The 20,146-nt window shown below is 39.9% G+C and overlaps 3 protein-coding genes across 8 annotated transcripts; 2 read left to right on the plus strand and 1 right to left on the minus strand.

Annotated features, from left to right (window-relative positions):
• Positions 1-12: 12 nt before the first annotated feature.
• On the plus strand, positions 13-4,978 carry tlr1 (toll-like receptor 1). Of its 2 annotated transcripts, none has more exons than XM_015031491.1 (2): positions 13-233; positions 1,721-4,978. In XM_015031491.1, exon 2 carries the CDS (start codon positions 1,728-1,730, stop codon positions 4,134-4,136), a length of 2,409 nt encoding a protein of 802 aa, XP_014886977.1. In that variant the 5' UTR covers positions 13-233; positions 1,721-1,727; the 3' UTR covers positions 4,137-4,978. The 2 variants fall into 2 exon arrangements, with proteins under 2 accessions (XP_014886977.1, XP_014886978.1); XM_015031492.1 differs by having other exon boundaries at positions 1,725-4,978.
• Positions 4,886-13,398, minus strand: ints10 (integrator complex subunit 10). 2 transcript variants are annotated; one of them, XM_015031493.1, is made up of 18 exons: positions 12,803-13,398; positions 12,654-12,721; positions 12,470-12,573; positions 11,885-12,024; positions 11,715-11,796; positions 11,484-11,624; positions 11,230-11,404; positions 10,885-11,054; positions 10,659-10,798; positions 10,358-10,511; positions 10,148-10,230; positions 9,170-9,325; positions 8,103-8,211; positions 7,222-7,301; positions 6,963-7,125; positions 6,738-6,831; positions 5,835-5,903; positions 4,886-5,338 (listed from the first exon to the last, which is right to left on the minus strand). In XM_015031493.1, the coding sequence occupies exons 1-18, from the start codon at positions 12,929-12,931 to the stop codon at positions 5,182-5,184; spliced, it is 2,214 nt and encodes a 737-aa protein (XP_014886979.1). In that variant the 5' UTR covers positions 12,932-13,398; the 3' UTR covers positions 4,886-5,181. The 2 variants fall into 2 exon arrangements, with proteins under 2 accessions (XP_014886979.1, XP_014886980.1); XM_015031494.1 differs by lacking the exon at positions 5,835-5,903 and having other exon boundaries at positions 12,803-13,396.
• slc25a51b (solute carrier family 25 member 51b) lies at positions 12,701-19,585 on the plus strand. 4 transcript variants are annotated; one of them, XM_015031496.1, is made up of 3 exons: positions 12,701-12,768; positions 14,047-14,196; positions 17,019-19,585. In XM_015031496.1, exon 3 carries the CDS (start codon positions 17,073-17,075, stop codon positions 18,006-18,008), a length of 936 nt encoding a protein of 311 aa, XP_014886982.1. In that variant the 5' UTR covers positions 12,701-12,768; positions 14,047-14,196; positions 17,019-17,072; the 3' UTR covers positions 18,009-19,585. The 4 variants fall into 4 exon arrangements, with proteins under 4 accessions (XP_014886982.1, XP_014886984.1, XP_014886983.1 ...); XM_015031498.1 differs by lacking the exon at positions 12,701-12,768 and adding an exon at positions 16,691-16,758 and having other exon boundaries at positions 13,807-14,196; XM_015031497.1 differs by lacking the exon at positions 12,701-12,768 and adding an exon at positions 13,809-13,933.
• Positions 19,586-20,146: the final 561 nt, after the last annotated feature.

Below are 20,146 nucleotides of genomic sequence, written 5' to 3' on the forward strand. Positions count from 1 at the left end.
GTTTCACATCAATGTGGCTATTTAGTGCAACATTATTACAAATAAGGAGCAGAAGCCAATCCAACAGTAGAATTGATGCTTGTCTTTTGAGAAACCTTTTTTTTTTGTTTTTTCCACCCATTTTGTGGAAAAACCAACATTATTATGAGTAAACTGCACTTTTTCCCCATCTTTGAGAAATCAGTCTTCTGCGACTAAGATTTGGATTAAAAAGGCATCTGAAGCTGGCTCAGGTTTGTGCACTATTTCCTCTGTTTTTACAATAATATGCTTGCCGAAGACATATGAAGTGCTTTTAATTCAAATGGTATTCCAGCTACAGTTTTTTTGTGTTATGTCTACAGCAGCTTTACACATTCAAGCTGCAGTTTTTACCTTTTTTCTTTGTAAAATAGCTCGAGCTCAGTGCGACAGGAGTGGACAGAGTGTCTGTGAACAGTAGTTTTGTTTAGTCCTGTCACGTATTCATAATTGGTTTTAGTTCTAACTTTGTTTGGGTCATTCTAACACACAACAAGCTATAATCTAAACCATTCCACTATAGCACTTACTATATATTTAGGGTTGTTTTCCAAAATTCACTGTATAATTAGCATGAAGGAAATCATGAAAAACTGTTATATGGTTGTATATTCAGCTATTTGGTTTTAGTCAGTACCAATGTTTGCTACGGAATAACTTACTATGATATAACTGTAAATAAATTCCTGTAATGATCATAGTATATAGCCCTGATACAAGTCAATATATAAAAAAATTATATTAAGTCAATGATTCATTTCTTTGAGTGTATTTGACTGATGTTGTGATAGTTTCTTTAAGAACAATTCTGAGCGTTTCTTTTTTTATTCATTAACTACAGTGTTAGTTTACTGTCGGTGAGACAATGGCGTCCTCTAGTGTTACTAGATCTTGCTAAAATGAAACCATGCAAGTGTCAGTCAGATCTGTGTGCACATATAAATATCTAGTCTGTGAAAGGTGGGTAGTAACTACTTAGTTACATTTACTTGAGTAATGTTTCGGAAGAAATGTACTAAAGGGTTGTATTATCTGATCCACACCAACTTTAGTTTGTTTAAAGGTAAAATATTCATCCCATATAATCGTACACGTCAGGAGAGACACGTTGGATTGCATCCCAAAGCAAATAACCTTGACTAAATGCATCATCACAGTATTGTTTTACATTTACTTGAGTAATATTATCATGAAGTATCACTGCTCTTACTTGAGTGATATTCTGCTGTTTGGTTTTGAGAGTTCTGGTATATAATCTTGTTATTTTTTTCAGTACTGTTAAAATTGATATTAAATATTCACATGTTCAGCAATGTTAGAGAAACACAGACTTCCATAGAGTGAGATGTGCACACATGATTGCATACAAACTGCACCTTCCAGTATTTTCTGAAACAAGAATAACAATAATGATTAGGACCACAAATTACTTTCCTTCCACTTCACAATCATGGACGCCTTTGTTTTGATCTACAGGAGAACCAATGGGATACACCAATTGTAACATGGCAATATTTGAAAAAGTTTAAGTTGGAAGTATTTTTTTTTTGTTTGTTTGTTTCAAAAGGCTTTAAGTAAAAGCAGGATACGTTAAGCGTTTCTTCTACATTAAAAACTTGAATCAAGGTGAAGTAAGCAGGAAATGTTGCAGGGACACTGTCACAGTGGTATTAATCCACATTATCTTCCATTTATCCAGACAGGCGATGGGGCCATCGACTGCATTCCTCTGGGCAGCGGCCGTGTTGGTGATGCTGCAGATGTGTACTTCAACCCATGACGGCATCGTAGACCGATCGTCTAGAAACCTCTCCTCTGTCCCGACAGACCTGCCTCTTGCTGCAGAATATATTGACCTGTCATGCAACCACATACATCAGCTCCACAAAGGGGAATTTAAAAACACAACCCTCCTTCGGTTCCTGAACATGTCGTGGAATGGCTTGGAGCTCATTGACACAGAGACGTTTCATGACACGCCGCTTCTAGAAAATCTGGATCTGTCGCACAACTTGCTGAGGAACCTGTCAGACCAACGTTACTTGTCATTTACAGGGAATCTCAGAGTGCTGAACATGGCATGGAACAAGTTTGAGAACATGACCTTGGGAAGAGAGTTCAGTCTCTTAAGAAAACTGGAGAGTTTAACACTTGGAGCGAAAGTCATCAGCTTGGGGGATTTCAAGAACATCGCTAACGTGACGTTATACTGCTTGACCCTTTCTCTGGAGGAGGAACTTGATTATGAAGCAAACAGCTTAATGGATAGTCATGCTGAAAAAATTCAAGTAGATCTAAATGGTGGAAAAATAACCCAGAGTGAATTGCTTGCTGATGCATTGTCATTTTTTGTAGAAGTCGAAGTGAGGAATATAAGTGGGGGCTACCAATATGTAAAAACACAGCTTAGTAAAAGAGCCATAATTTCCACTCGCACTCTTTCCGTGAACAACATTGTAATTGACTGGGACGATTTAACTCAATTAATAAATGCCACTCTGTACACATCCATTGCCCAACTGAGCGCCTCTGATGTGGCAATAAACAAGCCCCCAATTAAAGACACCCCTCTGGCAGAGACATCCTCAATGCAGTCCTTCACAGCCTCACGAGCTGCTGTAACCTCCTTTTTTTTCTCTCAGGAAGCCTTGTACAACTTTTTCATCAACCTGCCAGTAGAGCACTGTGCAATCGTAGAGACTTCACTGATTCACATGACGTGTCCGAAAAAACAGAGCCCCATCCTTGAATTGGACTTCTCTTTCTGCGCGCTGTCTGATTCCATCTTCTCCAGATTCGAAGGTCAAAAAACAGTTGAATGCGAGACCCTGGGCAACGTACAAAATCTCTCTCTGGTAGGCAATAATCTGAAGAATCTACAAGTAGTGAGTCAAAGACTGCAGTACATGAAATCTCTGCGACACCTGGACCTCAGTATCAACTCCTTTGTGTATGACGGTTCCCCTTATTGTAAGTGGCCACCGAGCATCACTGTTATGAATCTTTCTTCTGGAGGTCTAACAGATAATGTTTTTAATTGTCTACCAAAAGGGGTAGAAACACTGGACCTACAGAACAACCAGATTTCTGTAATACCACAGTTAGTCCACAAACTGCTAAATCTCTCTTCTCTGAATCTGAATGCTAACAGGCTCCGAGACCTGCCGGTATGTGATGACTTCCCAAAAATGACTGAGCTTCTGCTGAAGTCAAACTCCCTCCATGCACCTTCACTGAGAAATCTGAAAAGATGTCCTAATCTGAAAATCCTGGATGCAAGTGACAACCCGTTCACCTGCACCTGCCCTCTGAGGCACTTCATCCGTCTTGGCATTCAGACCGAATATAAGAGTGGCCACTCAGGTCTTGAACTGTTAAAATGGCCAGAGGGTTACCACTGCATCTACCCCGAAGCAGCCAGGAATTCCACGTTAGAAATCTTCCAGATTCCTGAGATCTCTTGCAGCGCCAGCCTTCTGGCAGCCACCATCCTGGTTCCTTCAGTAGTACTGATTGTCAGCATTTTCTTTCTGTGCCGACGTCTGGATGTGCCTTGGTACATGGGCATGATCTGGCAGTGGACCAGAGCCAAACATCGAGCGAGAATGAGGCAGCTTCGACCCGAAGACCTGGTGGGCATCGAGTTCCATGCTTTTGTGTCCTACAGCCAGCACGACGCAGACTGGGTGAAGAATTTCCTGCTTTTGAACCTCGAGGGTCCTGCAGGAGGGCTCAGAATCTGCCACCATGAAAAAGACTTTGTGCCGGGGAAAACAATTATGGAGAACATAATCACATGTGTGGAGAAAAGTCGCCGCTCAGTGTTTCTGCTCTCCGCTCACTTTATCAAGAGTGAATGGTGCCATTATGAGCTTTACTTCGCCAGCCATCAACGTCTTTCTCAGGGGTCGGACAGCCTCGTGCTGGTGCTGCTTGAGCCTCTGCCCCAGTATCTGATCCCGTCCAAGTACTACCAGCTTAAGTCTATGATGAAACGACACACGTACCTGGAATGGCCTCAGGACAAAGCCAAACACAGGCTGTTCTGGGCTAATCTGAGGGCTGCTCTGCAGGCTGACCTGCCGAGTAGACTGGTGGCAGAAACAGAAGAGTAACTCCGTAATCACCAAGATGAGCTTAGCTGATTGTTACAGTAAGATACAAAAGACCACAATAAATGTATGGCAAATATATCCACCTTGGTCAGATTTTACATATAGAAAAAAAAGTTGGAAAACAGAGGGACTAAATAAACAAATTAATAGACGATTGGACAGACTGATCCAAGGAACTTGTGAATAATGCGACAGGGAAAAAGGGTGGAGCTATAGATGTTTCCCCAAACTACATTTTCTTATTCAATACTAGCCAGTCCTACAAAATATATTGATCAGACTCTGTACTTTTCTGGAGTGCATATGAGCACTAAAGGAAGTGTGAGCTGGACAGTGTAATAAAAAGATTAGTTAGACTACAACAGTGCTTTCCAAGGTGAGCATCAGGACCAAACCTGAAATCATGAATCAAAACAGCTGTGGGGTGTTCAGGTCATAATGGAAAAGCATATTTATCCTGGAAATGTCAGATGAGATAAAAAATTTTAAAAAGTCCTTATAAATTGGGTTTTGTTGCTCTGTGTTGCCTTCGCACCCCCGTTTAATTGATGTAATAGAAATGCTTGCTGGCTGTGATTGTGAAAAGTCTTTTCCTGTTATTTTGTGACAGTAGAAATTTTGGGAATGACTATGCTTTAGCTTTGGTAAAAATGTGCAGTTTTTACTTTCTGCTTCTTTTTTTTTTTTCCACGTTGAAGAATTACATTTTTATATAGATATGCTTGCATGACATGAAATAATGTATTATCTGCATTTTAACCAGTCAGACATTTAATGGCAACATCAATATAAACATACAGTCTGATCAAAACAGTATAGCAAAACAATAAAGAGTATCAAAAAGCATTTGAGTCTTTACTCGACATCAACACCTACACAAAATGTGTGAAGGTTGTGGACGTTACAGTTCTCTGAAAATGACAAAAAGCACAACGGACACCCAAATTTATCCCAAACTGATAAATTGAGAAGAGAACAGTTCCACTGTTTGAGTTCTAATATAAGTCCAACTGCACTAAATCTGTGCAAATAAAAAAGCCAGGTGTTAAGGAAGAGACTGGATGATGATTATTTTCTCATTAATGCAGAAACGGTGAAGCACACTGAGTAGATTTTCTCCACAACGTGACACCTGCCTCTCCATGGCCAGGCGGAAATCCTCCTTCACTCCCTTGGTGATCCCTCGAGTCACAGTGTGGTGTCTGCAGGACGAAAATTATTTAAAAAAAAATAAACATACAAACGGTCAAAAATATACTGACGGACAAAACTGACATTAATATGAGAAACACAACAAAAACACAGTCATGGTAACATCATGTTGCTTCATTCCTTCCACACACAAATAAGACAATTTACTTTAAACCACTTATGTTGAGTATTGTAAATAAAAACGCTATAAAAACATGTCCACAAATGGGATGAGATTGCTATGAACTGTAAAAAAAAAAAAACTAAACTGACTGTGCAAAAACACTGACATCATCCTCTGATAACAACAACACTGATGACCACAGAAAAGAGGGGAAATGAATTAAATTAACAAACAGCAACAGGAAATCAAAGAACAACCAACTCTTGATGCAAAATGTCCCAAATTAAAACTGGGGAGGGGATGACAAGCCTTAAAGCTGGGAATGGAGGAAGGGTGACTGGTGTGGGCGGGATGGGGACTGTGGGAGGAGGGGCCTGGGGTACCTGTCCATTGTCTGCACCCCTTGGAGCAGAAGGGTATTTAACTCCACCCCCAGGGCGGGGCTAGGGTTCCTGAGGGACAGCAACATTCAACAACTCTGTCAGTGAGAGTTAACTTAAGAATCTACAACTGCTACAGCAATGAACCAGAGAGAGTCTAAATGGTTTTATGGTTTAGCACATACAGTCACTTACAAAAATATTAACAGCAGCTGAACATTTTCATATTTCGTTAGGTTACTATTTGAAACATCAGTGTATGTTTCTGATAGACTTGAATAATTGTGAAATGTAGGGAAATGATGATAGAAGTGTGGTGTGCAGATGTATTCAGCCTTCCTGAATCAATCTTTTGGAGCAAATCTTGTGAGGTAGCTTGGAACAGCTTTGCAGATCTAGAGAGTCCGCCAGAGTCTCAAGTCTTTTGCAGACTCTAACAAGGTCTTTTAGGACTTCTTGTACTGAGCTCAATGCATCTTCAAATTAACTTTGACCAGCTGTCCTTTCACTGCTAAAGAAAAACACCATGATCGCATTTCACTGGGGAAATGGTGTGTGCAGGGTGAGGTGCACGGTTAGTTTTCTTCCACATATAGCATTTTGCAAGTAAACCAAAAACTTCCTTTAACTCCACTTGTACTTATCAGACTTCTAATAGAGCTTTGTGAAGTTTGTGGTTCTAATGAGAAAAAATGTGAAAAGGTTAAACGTGTATGAATATTTTTGCAAGGGACTGTTCTCCTATCTATAAGGCGGCTCTATTAACAGTTCATTTAGTCCAAAGCAACAATTTTCCCCACAGGCCAAGTCTGTGTAGCTAATCTGCTTTCATTAAAACCATCAACAGAAAGGGGAAGTGCAGAGTCACCATGCAAAGTGGAAAACTTCCATATGGTTGCCCCTTACTTAATCAGCATTCCCTGATTAGGAAGCAGCTCCAGCTGAATTCTCCCTCCCTCTGGAGTCCGCAAGTACGCAAACTCCTCCAGCATGTCAATGTCTGAGTGTAATAATGAGTTTAAGTAAACCAACATACCGGACATGACAGAAAAGCCGATGAACAAACAGGCCACGCAAATGTGTCCTTATCAACTTTGACCGTATTGTGTTTGCAGCGACAGATAAGGATACTGGTGACATAGTTGAAGAAGTTCTCATATTGGAAACTCCCTTGCTGACAGATTTTATCAACAGCCTTTAAGAACAGCATCTCTCCCTGTGGCCAGTCATGCTGCAGCAGCACCACCACATGGCCGAGAGACAGGTCGTCACGGCTGTCTGTGAAGGCTCTGAGCTGGTCAATCAAAGAAAAAAGAAGAAAAAGGATCAAAGCGTCACATTTGAAAGAAATCAGTGGTTGTCATTTCAAAGATTCCACTAATCCAAGTACCTTAAAGCAAGCAAGCATGAGCTGGAGACAGAAAGGTAACACAGCTCTGCTGGTGCAGGGAAGCAACCGTAGGTCATTACCTAGTTTAGGCAGATATAGAAGAATTGTTTGGATGAATAATTAACTAAGTAAACATTTTCATCATACATTTACTTTCTACATTAAAACCATAATTTTCACTTACTTATGAGATACAATATTCTACTCCTAAATGTTGTGTTTTCATAAGCTGAAACAAAGGCTTTAAAACATGACTGTGTGCAATTAATCTGTACAATGTGTTGTACTAACTCAGTGAATTGAGTTACTGAAATAAATTTACTTTTCTGTAATCTAATGCATTGAATGGTTGTAATAGTACAGAGTTTGAACAGACATTTCAGGACATAAATCCATCTTCAACAAGGAAGTAATCTATGTCACTTACAAGGCATAAACTGTTCATAACACTGAAAGTATATCAAGGTTAAACATCAGGTTAAAACTTCTTCTAATACGATCCCCAATTATTTCAGTGAACACTGTAGAAGAGCTGAAAAGATGAATGTTTTTTTTTCCATTCTTACATAAAATAATATTGACAATTGTGAAAACCACTGATATTCATAGTGTGGAAACAAAGAAAAACTTTTCACTTGCTAAAGTAAGAAGGTTTTTTTTTTTTTTTTTAATAGACTTAGTAAGCTACAGGATGGGTAGGAAGTCGTTTTAAACACATCATGATATGTTTTTGTTAAAAATATTGATGGTAATACTGAAAACCTGTTATTTTCAGTCAGGAATATTCCGGCAATAACATGATGGCCTAAACTCTATCTAATAGAAATTCAAATTGAAACCCACTAATAATCAGAATATGTGGATAAAACTATAATGCTTACCTTTCCTGGTCTTGGATTTGATTCTGCTCACATCTTCTGGTGCTTTGGTCAGTTCTTGGTTTGGGGGAACCAGCCCACTCACAACATCTAGGAGCTTTTCACAGGCCATCTGATCAACAAAATACAACACAGTGTATATAAAGATGCAAAGGCTCATTAAAATAAACAGGAGAAAATATTTTTCTTTCCATCCATCCATCCAATAACACGGTCATCCTTGTGGGGTTGTGAGGGAGGCTGGTGCCTACATCCAGCAGTCAACAGGCGAGAGGCAGTGTAAACCTTGGACAGGTCACCAAAATAGTAGAAGGTTATTGCCACCACATCATTTTCTACTATTGTAAAAGCCCTCTTCCAAGTAAACATGTTTAGCACATAAGTAATATGCTAAGCCACTTAGGCTACATCCATACAGCAGGGAAATGCGACCTATAGCCGACTTTTTCATGCTCTTTCTAATGCTAAAATTGGTTCCCTTTTGTGACTGAAGTTCAAATAGGTCACAAAATTTGGCCAAATCAAAAACTACTTGAAATATAGTGTTCTATTAATCTCTAAAAAAATTTTGAAAGTTCCAAAATGTTTGTTGAAACAGAGATTTTATGCAAAAAAGATACCAAGTGCACCAACAGGAACATTTTTACCAAATGGATGACAATTTCCATTATAATTCCAGAGGGTTACACTTGTAATGTAATTGTGCATTATGTTTCTCAACCAAAATTTGGTAAACATGGCCTTACAGAAGTAGTTTTAACCAATACTGCCACCTTCAGGTGAAGTGCTGTTAGTTTTCTTTCTAGGACAAAGTTCATGGCACTTTGCTGATAAATTATTGTGACATTAAACTGGTTATATATTAGGTCAATATCCCTAAAAAACACAAAGTTACACAATCAACTGAATACAAACTGAAAAAGTCCTTTCATCCAGAGCTTAGTGCTAAAAGACGGTAAGATTGAAGACTGAATGCATTTTGTGTCAAATGTTTTGAACTAACCCATGCATGCTTACCAACATGCACCGACCGAAACACTAGTAGAGTGAGATGGTGTGCATATGTTTACCCTGTACTCTCCCAGTGCATAGTGGCAGGATGCCTGCTGTATCAGGGCCCTGTGGTGCTCCAGGCTGGCCTGGCCTGTGGGGCTCTGCTGTGCAGGCTGAGGCTGCTGCACTGACGCCATCTGATGCAGGCTGGAGACGGCCTTGCGATAATGGCCCTGGGAGCAACAACCATATGCAAACACAATTAGTACAGACAAATAAATCTTGTAAGGCAGGCATGGAAAAAATAAACAGATATATAATGAAGCAAATGTTTATCTACTTAGTGTAATCAGCCCTCATAATTTATTGCATTTGCTCTAGTCACTACACAATATTAACATTTAAATAAATGTCTTAGTTGCTAGTTAAATTCCCCTTAATTTCAATATGTCAAAGGATTTCTGCAACAATTGGCAAGTTAAATTCAGGACAATCTAAGATATTTTTAAACAGTTATGACTTGCATTAAGACCTACAGGAATTTTGAAAAATAATAACTTAATCACCAAATAACTATTTATTTATTTAACTTATTACTGATTAGCCCTAATAAACTTAAATTGCAATGTCCTTGGCATGTGCCACAAGTGTCTACAGCAGTTAGTAAACTGTTCTTTTCCAGGGTTCATTGCTTCCCTACATCGTGGGACTTGTAGTTTTGTCACAGCAAAACAACAAATTCTTCAGTAAGAACTACAAATTATACAACAATTCAATGCTACCAGAACATATTTCAACCACCCCCAAAGAATAAACATATCATATATAGGATATAATGATAAACAAGCACACACGATTAAAACTTAAATACATTTAATTTAAAACTATTTAATATATTTGAAGGCCTAAAACATGGATTGAACTATTAAATTAATTACTTTTAGGAGCTTGCAGAAATCCTGATATTAAGTAAATATCTGCATTTAAAATATGCTGTGGGTAAGTTCAGAGCAGCTGACAAAGTAAGCGAACAAGGCTTTGAACAAGATCCTTGCCTGGTGTATAATCATGTCAGAGAGGAAGATTCTGAACCAGAGCCAGCTTTCCATCTTCCATGCTGCACAGATCTTCTTGAACTCTAAAAGACATTCAGAAACAAAGTCCATTTAAATAAATAGTGATTCAATTGTCTGATCTTAAGAGCAATCTAGGTGAAGAGAATATGGAACCCAAAAACACCACAGGAATCCATTAGTGGTGCTTACCAGCTTCCAGACCATCGTGAGAATGGAGCAGGTCCCAACTTTCCCTCGCTGTACGGAAACTCTCCAGTGTTTCTGACCAGTTGGGCATCTCTGTCTTGTTGACCAGAATGTGTCGGCCGCGGCCTTTCCCCAAACCTTCTTCATCATCGGAGCTCTACAATAATATGTCCAGAAAAAAAAAAAAAAAATGGAAATCACACTACGAGTGCGTTTATGTGCTCCTTTTAGTGCCAAGACAGTATTTTAAAGAAATATACCAATCTTTCTTTGCTTTCTAAAAAGATCTCAAATCTGTTCTGACCATTGTTTTCTCTCTCCCGTCAGCCAGTTTGCGTTTCTTATGTGCATGCTTCAACGTTGCTCTGTCCACCTCCACATCACTGTACACCGAACTCAAGTCCTCCACCAGGATCCATGGTCCTGAAGTCATTGCACCAACCCCTTCAAAAAAAGAAATGCGCATATAAACTTATAAGATGATAAAAAAAACAGAGCAAACTTTAAGTGCTTTGAGCACAGAGACTGACCCTGGAACAGTGACGGCTGTACAGCTGAGACATAGAGAAAGGCACTGCGAAAAAGGACGAGTGCAGCACAAATGACCACCTGACTGCAGTAGCGCGACCTTGTTTCTCCTTCAAGACCAGGCAGATAGCGACACAGCTCTTTCACTCTTTGCAGCATGTCGATGTAACTCCTAGCACACACAGATACACACATATTTTATCAGTAACATAAAAACTTTCATCCCAAAATTTGTTTCCTGTGCAAACACGCCGCAAGAGTCTCTAAAAGAGTAAAAAAAAATGATAAATCAGACATTTACTGGATATTTTTCATGATTCTGTCTGAGTGAGTCAAAGGGGGGCTACCTCTGTCCTTTGTCTCCCTGCCACTCGCAGCGAGCACCAACGACAGTGACGATATCAAGCAGCCTCTCCCAAGGTTCTGCTACTACTGACGATTTCTCAGACAGGCCATCAATCACAAACCGCTGGGAGCCACGAGACACTCCAGGAGACTTTAGAGTTGCACCATCTTGGCTACCTAAAGAATACAAGGCAAATAAAAATGTAAGAACATAGAAACTATGATAGATCTGCAAAATTTTGGCAGGAAGGTGTACCTTGTAACTGCACATCAGATGAAGGTCCACGGGTAACATAACCGATGTAGAATTCAGCTGCTTTCAGGATATATTTCTGCATTAGGCTTGCAGGCAGACGCATGTCCATGTTGTTTATGACCAAGGGAAGGACATCACATACTACAAAAATAGAAAATTGTGTTAAAAAAAATTATGTTTCTCCCTCAAATGGCTTGGATTATATGCATTTTAATCATAACCATTACTGACCAAAAAGTTTTCTGAAACAGTTGACAGGAGTCTCCACATTTTCTGATGCCTCTGCTTCCAGCAAAGTCTCGCCTAAATTGACCTAACAACACAAAGCACACCACTAAACAGGTTACACTGGATTCACATCTCAAAACATTAAGAGTTGCTGGAAAGGTGTTATTACACACCCCGTGCTGGACGACAGTCTCTGGAAAGCGCTTCAGAAGGAGCAGCAGCATCTCTGCCTTCTCCAAGGTGTTGAAGCACTGCTCTGTGGCTTTCAGCAGCATCTCACACTGCACACGGCCAGGCAGCGTCTCAAAAAGAGCTGGGCAAGGGAAAAAGACAAACACATATGGTTGTCAGTGATACATCTTAATAAGAATCTGTGAAATAACTTTTAAACAATGCTGTACACAATGAGCTTAAATAATTTTGCAAAAAAGAATAGAGAAAATCCTCAACTTTCCATAAACTGGTAGGTACTTCCCCTCAAAATACAACAAAAGCTACAAATGCCACAAAAGGCAGCTCTATAAAGTACTGCTAGAATGTTTAACAGGTTCTTAGGACACTTTTCAGTATTTCAGTGTGAAATATATAAAAAAGGGAAAATTTAAAAGCATCTATTATTTTCGTTCCACTCTTCAATTATCTACTATTTTATGTTAGTGTCACAAAAGTCCCCATGAAAGCAGTTTATTGTGGTGGTGCGACAAGCTGTGATAAAAGTTCAATAAGTATTCCTATTTTGCAAGATATTGTTCTCTCACCTCTTAGAAATTGTGCATGTTTGTCCTGAGAGTCACTGCGGAGGGCAGCTGTGATGACACTGATCTCACGCCACACAATCGGCTGATCTGGAAAGTTTATGAACCTATTGGGGGAACACATGGTTGGCAACTTTTAGCACAAGCTGGACATAAGATGGTAACTGAATCCCGTGCTGTAACTCACATGTCATACAGTAGTCTCCCAGCCGAAGCTGTCCTCTCTGCATTGCGTTCAATGATGTACATTTCATACTGTAAAAACAGCAAGCGAAACGAGCTTCTAAGCAATCATGACAGAGGTACGTTCTGCTACAAATGGATGCTTAATGTTACCTGTATGTTGAAATCTGTTGGGTATAGGGTTCTGGCTGTTATTAGCCAGGCCTTGGCCGCGCAGGGATCATCGGAAACCAACTCCCGGGCTCTTTTAACCAAAAACTCACAGTCTTTTTGCGCCGACATTTCATTAATCTATTATTTTTCATTAAATTAGACTAATAAACAAAGAAACCACACCAGCAGTCGAGACTGAGGCGTAAGACAAGGATTCTCCACATGCGCAAATACATTAAGGGCTGTATTAAAGACTAATAACGACAGATAGCCGCTCTCTACAAAATATAAATAAACTGCTAGCAAAAAAAAAAACGTTATTTAGCTAGCTATAGCTACCCGAATTTAAGTTGATATCTATGCAATAACCGGCCATACAGAAATTCTAAATTATAAATACGTCTTGCATGAATATAGAAAGCAAATACTACACTTAGAAAATAATAAAGCATTAAAAACCACCGTGAGTTAGCCAAACAAAGCTAGGCTAGCTTTGATTTAGCCTAGCTAAATAGAAGAAGGCTAACATCTTCTTCTATTTGTTTAAAGATAGTTGGAATTGATACAGAAGGTGCCCCACCGCCACCTTCTGTTCAATGAGCAAATCGCAGACTTTGTTGACAGTTTATAATTTGACGTCAAAACGTTCAAGTGATTATAAGAAAGCTCCAGTTAAAACATTGACACACATGAATATAAAATTATTTAAGGAGAAATATTTGGAAACAAGGGTAGAAAGTTAAGGTATTAATATATAAAAACACAAAGAGTTATTTATAGTGCAAACAACTGAATAACAAATTGATCTTTAAATTAGGAACCCCAAATCTCCAATTAAAAATACTTGCAATTGAACTAAAACTACCAATTTAAGCCATTTTCTTTTTCCTTCTGAGAGCATGGCCAAAACAGTAGTTCTACTGAAGTGTGTCTTTTTAAATTACAAACACATCAGTGCCGCCATTTATGTCTATGGGTGCCGCGGCTGGAACGTTACTATGGTTACAGTAATCTTACTTTACGGCACACTGCTGTCAAGCAGGTCAACCGAGTTAGCACAGCTAGTTAGCTAGTGTCTCCAAACAGCGCGATAAATGTATATATGTGCGTCGAACTCACGTAGATAAATTGGTAAAACCATACTACTCATTACCTATGTCAAAAAGCTTAATTAAATGAGTTTCAAAAGTATAAAATGTTATCTTAAATCTGTGTGAGCCCTAACGGTAGATTCAATTTCGTAGCAATGCGCATGCGCAGAAGCTTCCTTGGTGTCACGACAGGTAATTCTGCTGTAACTCCAGACACGACCTACACAGCGTTGGCCTGTTTACCTTGCAAAACCGACCCACCTGTCCAGGTACAGGACAGCAACCGATCAGCGCACATAGCAGGTAAGCACTCATCTATAAGCTTAACTGGAGGGAAGCGGCTACTTTACTGCTTGGCACTGAGTAGCTGTCATTGGGGTCTTCAAAACAGCCGTCAATCAGCACCTGACTGTGCCAAACCTAGCATGCTTTGCAGACAGGTATTTTTTTTCTGTGGATTGTGGCTTGTTTTCTGAGCGTTGTCCCAATATTTTCTGAGTATGTATTGACTGAAAATCAATACGAGGAGGCAAGAAAGAGCAGGCTTGAACTAGCTTATGTTGCTAAGTTCTTTAGCGTTCTGTGTGATTATTGGGATAAGCATGATAGCTGCTTATAATCTTTCTTGTTATTATTATTGGTATGCAGACACACAAAAGTTACTAATGGTTTTGAATTATTGTAACTGAAAAATGTTGTTTAGATAGGCCTGTTTTCCTTTTACACACTACGTGTGTAAAAGGAAAACAGGCGTGACTGGACATGTTTGTGAACTCCTGAGAAATAATACTTGCTGCATAGAGGGAAGAATAAAAGATCCAAGTGTGACACAATATGAGTGTGGGTTTGTCTCAGTCTATTAAACGGGTTTCCTGTGTAATTTTACCGCAGTTGGCAAAATTCATGTAGTTCTATTCTTTAATCAGCAAGCATATAGAGAAGCATCTTGCCAATTGTGGCAAAGTTGCAGATATTCAAAGCACAAAAGATGATAATTTTCAAAAGCAGCATGGCAAGAATTGCAGCATCAACAATGCACATGTAACTATTGGTCTGAAATTAAAATTGGCCTGTATTTATTCATGGAAAGTAGAAATCTTCAGGGCAAAACACCTGCGTGAAAACTACTGTGTCATGGTTAATGGTACCCTCATGTTCTGACCTGAAACTGTCTAAAGATTTTTGCCTTGATATTTTGGTGTCTTCATAATCTGTTTTTAGATAACGTGAAGACATTTTGCCTCTTGTACTTTACTACATAAAAAAGTGCTTTAATTCTCCACTTTTCTAGACATTTATTTTCAAATGTGTTTTTTTTTATTTACTGGAGCTGATTTGTTGCTTCTGGTAGGAGGAAAAGTGTGTTTAAAAATAGTTTTAAATATTAATGATTCATTTAATACTGTACATGTACGGTGCTTCTAGCTCTGTACTTGTGTCGATGCTTTTATAGTTGTCCTGGCCCTTCCTATGACTTTGGCCCTAACTTATCAGTCCGTTGTGCAATAATCCTTATCAGTCGGCTGTTGAGGCTGCTTGTCTGTACAGGCGTTAGTCTGGTTGCAACAGTTTAATTTCTGTCAGATGATGGTTGACATGAAATGATTTTATTATTACCAGATATGCAAAAAGAAACTCGTGAAATCAATCACCTCAGATGTAATGAGGCGATACTACTGTTGAAATGTCTTTAAAACAAGTTAGAGTATATTTTCGAGTTGGTACATACTGTTAAGTCCCAGTTTATGTTGTAAAAAAGTAGCTTATTAAAAGGTGCCTTGCAAATGTATTGATACTCCTTACATTTTTGTAATATAACAAACTTGTTGGTTTATATTGCAGGTGTGACTGGATATGATAGTGAGCCTGTTGGTTTGTTTTATTACACAAAGCAGGGTTTTTCCCCCAGTGTATTATAAGCCTGGCGGCCCGCCATGCTTTACTAGCCCCACCGCCAGGCTAAGGCTTACTTGTTTACGTTTCTAGAAAAAAAAAAAAATCGCTTTTTTTTTTTTTTTTTTGAAGCCGGGCTGCAAGTGTCTCTGTTGCTCTGAGCATTTCACTAGCAGAGCAGATGTATTCCTAAATAATAGGTTTATAATAGATAGGTTTATAGCTTATGCATTTAAAGCCGACAGCGCGCGGACCAATCACACAGCTGGCGCCTCTGCGCTTTGCCTCGCACGCTGCTGCTGCTTTACCTCAGCGGGATCGCGCGCGCCTCCTTTCACTCAAACTGGACAAAGGCTGGCCTTTATGGATATTTACATCAACTTACTATGAGGAATTATGATGCTTTGGAGAACTCTAGATAAGAGTTTAAAACCCGCCGCGTTAGACTAGTTGTGGGTTTAAATAGCAGATTAAAACTGGAAATGTTTTCCTGTAACATAAGGTAATACTTTTAAATTTCCTGTCAACTTAACATCTTTTAATACAAAGACACGGTAGACCGCCGGTGGACCGCCTCGATGCCCCGACCACCGGGCTTAGCAAGTTTTCTGGGGGAAACCCTGCAAAGTAATGTGCAACTGTGAAGTGGAAGGAGCAGAATACACAAATTTCAGAAATGCTTTTTTTTTCCTCTCCCTCTTTTGGCGATGAAGAAAAAAAATTACCACAGCATGATGCTGCCACCACCATGTTCAATGATTAATGTTGTTCAAAGCTTGGGAAATTGTTTTATAGCAAGACTTTGCTTCCTACAGCTTTATCCCTAATTGTTCTGCTGTGCTCCTTGGGTTTCATTATTGTTCACTAATTATTGTTCTCTAACAAACCTCTGATGTTTTCACAGAACGGTTATACTTACACTTAATTCGGTGTCTTGTGAGGGCTGCTGGTTGTCCTGAATTTTATTTAGAGGTACAACATGTGTTATCTACACTACACTTTTCAGATGTTTATTTAAAATAGAAAATATAAGAATACAAAATAAAATCAATACATCAGAGTTGTGTGCTTCTTTGTTGTGATAAATAACATAAAATCCCAGTAAAATACATATGTTTGAGGCTACATTGTGTAAAAAAAAACAATGGGTTAATTAAAATGTTTTAGTTGTTTCACATAAATGTACTTGTTGTAAACATGCTGTAATGCCTGTTTCTAACATATTGTTTCAGTGCTGTACAGAGTTGATGTGATGCCGGAGGATCAGGCAGTGCACTGAGCCTCTCATGGCTGTCAGCACCATGGACTCCGAGCCGACCCGAACACCTCAACCCGGGGCCGGCCTGACAAAAGGAGGCTCCTCCCTGTTGCCTGACGGGATTCTCGGCGCCAAGTTGGGTTCTCATGGAAAGCACTACGTCTGTGGCTCCATGGCAGCCTTTACCAACATCTTGGTGACCTTCCCCATTCAGAAAGTGCTGTTCCGCCAGCAGCTGCACGGTGTGCTGGTTACCGAGGCGGTGCAGCAGCTGCAGAGGGACGGGCTGAGGAATCTGTACAGGGGCCTGCTCCCCCCACTGCTCCAGAAGAGCACCACGGTGGCCATCATGTTCGGCCTGTACGAGGACTTCTCCAGGGTACTCCAAAACCACGGTGGCGGCAGTGGCGTGCCAGAGCTCGTCACGCGAAGCTTTGCCGCGGCGCTGGCAGGAACCACAGAAGCCATCCTCACGCCGTTTGAGCGCGTTCAGACTCTCCTGCAGGATCATCGGCACCATGCGCGCTTCAACAACACAGCACACACCTTCCGGACACTTGTGACCGAGTACGGCGTCCGAGAGTGTTACCGCGGCCTCGTGCCCATACTCCTCCGTAACGGTCCCAGCAATGTGCTGTTCTTCGGCTTGCGCGGGCCCATCAAGGAGCTGTTGCCAGAAGCTAATAACCAGGCAGGTCACTTGGTAAATGATTTTGTGTGCGGAGGGGTGTTGGGAGCAGCTCTCGGCATTATGTTTTACCCGCTAAACGTGGTCAAGGCGCGGGCTCAGTCTCAAGTCGGCGGAGCCTTCCAGCCGTGCCGGAAGGTGCTGTTAACGGTGTGGAGGGAGAGGGGGGGCAGCGTGGTCATGCTCTTCAGAGGAGCCCATCTCAACTACCACCGGTCACTGATCTCCTGGGGGATCATCAACGCCACCTACGAGCTGCTACTGAAACTCTTATGAAAGGAAATAGAAGATGTATGCAAAGGGAACGCCGACGTGAAGAGGTGGGAGGTGTGTGGAAAGAGACTTGGCGACGTAAAGTCTGTGTGGTTGATGTCTGGCTCTGTTATTCCAGGACTGAGAGAGGAGAGAAAAGAAAGGGGCCACCTAGGAGTGTAAGATAACCACCTGCCATTGTTACTTTTCAATGTTGTAATCATAATAAAATCAAGATGCACACTTCAGCCTTCACATCCTTTGTGCCAGGGTCCAAAAGAAATGTCCAGAGACTATTTGTCAAGAGGAGATTCTTAGACTTTTGCCTGTTTGTTTCTCACTTCCCGCTTATTACAAGGTCATGCTGAAAATATAAAATTATTAATGCCTATGAAATTTCTCACTTATTTTTGGAATGGGACACAAAATATGAAAATGTCAGGGTTACAACTAGAGATGCACCAGTTAGTGCAATTGGCTGGTTCTGATCAGCCATTTCTCTTGATCAACTGATTGGTCATCATCAGGGCAAAATATTGTAAGTTTTTTTTTTTTTTCATGAAGTGCATCAAAACTCTAATCTGATTTTTCAGTCTTTAACTAGCAAAATACACTATGATGTCCAATTCTGATTAAAGATAACAAATGCTTCAAGGTGTTAATGCCAATGATCTTGTAATTCCTTCCCTTTCTGTTTTTATTCAAAGCTACTTTTTTATTGTCTTCTGGGAAAACAAACTCAAACTCAATCGACATTATAAGTCAGGTCTCAATGATGAAACTGTTAAAGTTAATTGGTGTGTCTGTAGTCAATCTGTGGTTTGTTTTTTTACCTGCTTTCTGAAGTGCCACAGGCCAAAGTTCTTTGAATCTAATCCACACCCATATTTGCAATTTTTTTTTTCTTTGAAAGGAATTAAAATTATATTTAGACTTTGTGAACAACATGAAAATATACCCAACAATAATCTTGATGTGCACCTTTGCTCCTTTCAATGGTTTTGGACCCTTTCTATAATGCAAAACATTGAAATAAGTACTATTGAATGCTCATTCTCCCCAGTTGGATTCTGAAACCTCTCTTGTTTTGTCCTGCTGATATATTCTCCCCTCACGGTTACTCTCCTCCCCGTCTGTAACATCTGTTGACATAATGGGCTCAGATTTCAAGCCTGAGTAGTTTCAGCCACCACACCACAGTTCTGAGCGTGCCCGACTGCCCAAAGAGGAAAGGCACGTTGCTTGGACATTTGAGAGACTGAAGATTAATGGCGGAGGGTGAAGACAGGGGCAGAGGATAATGTTCAGTGGCACAAAAAGCTCAAGCTGCCACGTAAAATGGACCATTTGGCCTAATTTTTTCAAATGTTTTGCTTCTCCTTTCACTCCTCCCCTCAATGTTCAAGGTTACATGAGGTTTTTTTGTTTCTCCTTTCAAACAAAAGCTTTTGTATTCCAGTTTTACAGAAGAGTTCTTCCTGCTGGTTTTAAATAACTTTGCCTGTAATTGTTCTGAAAGTCAGTACGTTACTCTGAAACTGTAAAGTTGTTCACTGCAGCTAAATCAAGTCTTTGATATAAATAAAAACGGATTTGTTGCATTGGCGTTTCAGGATAAATGGGAAAATTGTTACATTTTCTTGTGGGGAAAAAAATGAACATGACGGTGCCTTCCTAAAGTATTCGTGCCTCCTCTTTATGTTAAAACCATAAACCTATTTTAGTGGGATTTAATGTGACGAACATCAAAAGGGTGAAGTAGAAAGAAAATGCATGATTTGCAGTATTTTTTTGAATAATCTAAAACATCCACTTGTATTCAGGCTTTGTGGGTCTCAATCCTTTGTTGCATCACCTTATGCTTTTAGCAGTTTGTCCCATCTGGAGGCTTTTATTCTGTTTGCAAAATAGCTAATTCAGATGGAGTGTGAACTTGAACTTTTCATGCCTTGCCATTAATTTTCATTTGGATTTAGACCTGGACTTTCCCTGAGTCATTGTAACACACAGTTATTCTATACACAGCATTCATTTATAGCTTAGGATGTGTATTGTCAGTAGTTACCCTGCTGAAAATACCCCAATCCCATTTCCTTTGAAGCAGTCTAGTATTTTGCTCAATTCGTCTTAACAATTCTGATGACTCCTTTTAGACGCAGAAG

The sequence above is a fragment of the Poecilia latipinna genome, unplaced genomic scaffold (assembly GCF_001443285.1).
Source record: "Poecilia latipinna isolate Pla-1442-1.1 unplaced genomic scaffold, P_latipinna-1.0 Scaffold209, whole genome shotgun sequence".
Lineage (NCBI taxonomy): Eukaryota > Metazoa > Chordata > Actinopteri > Cyprinodontiformes > Poeciliidae > Poecilia > Poecilia latipinna.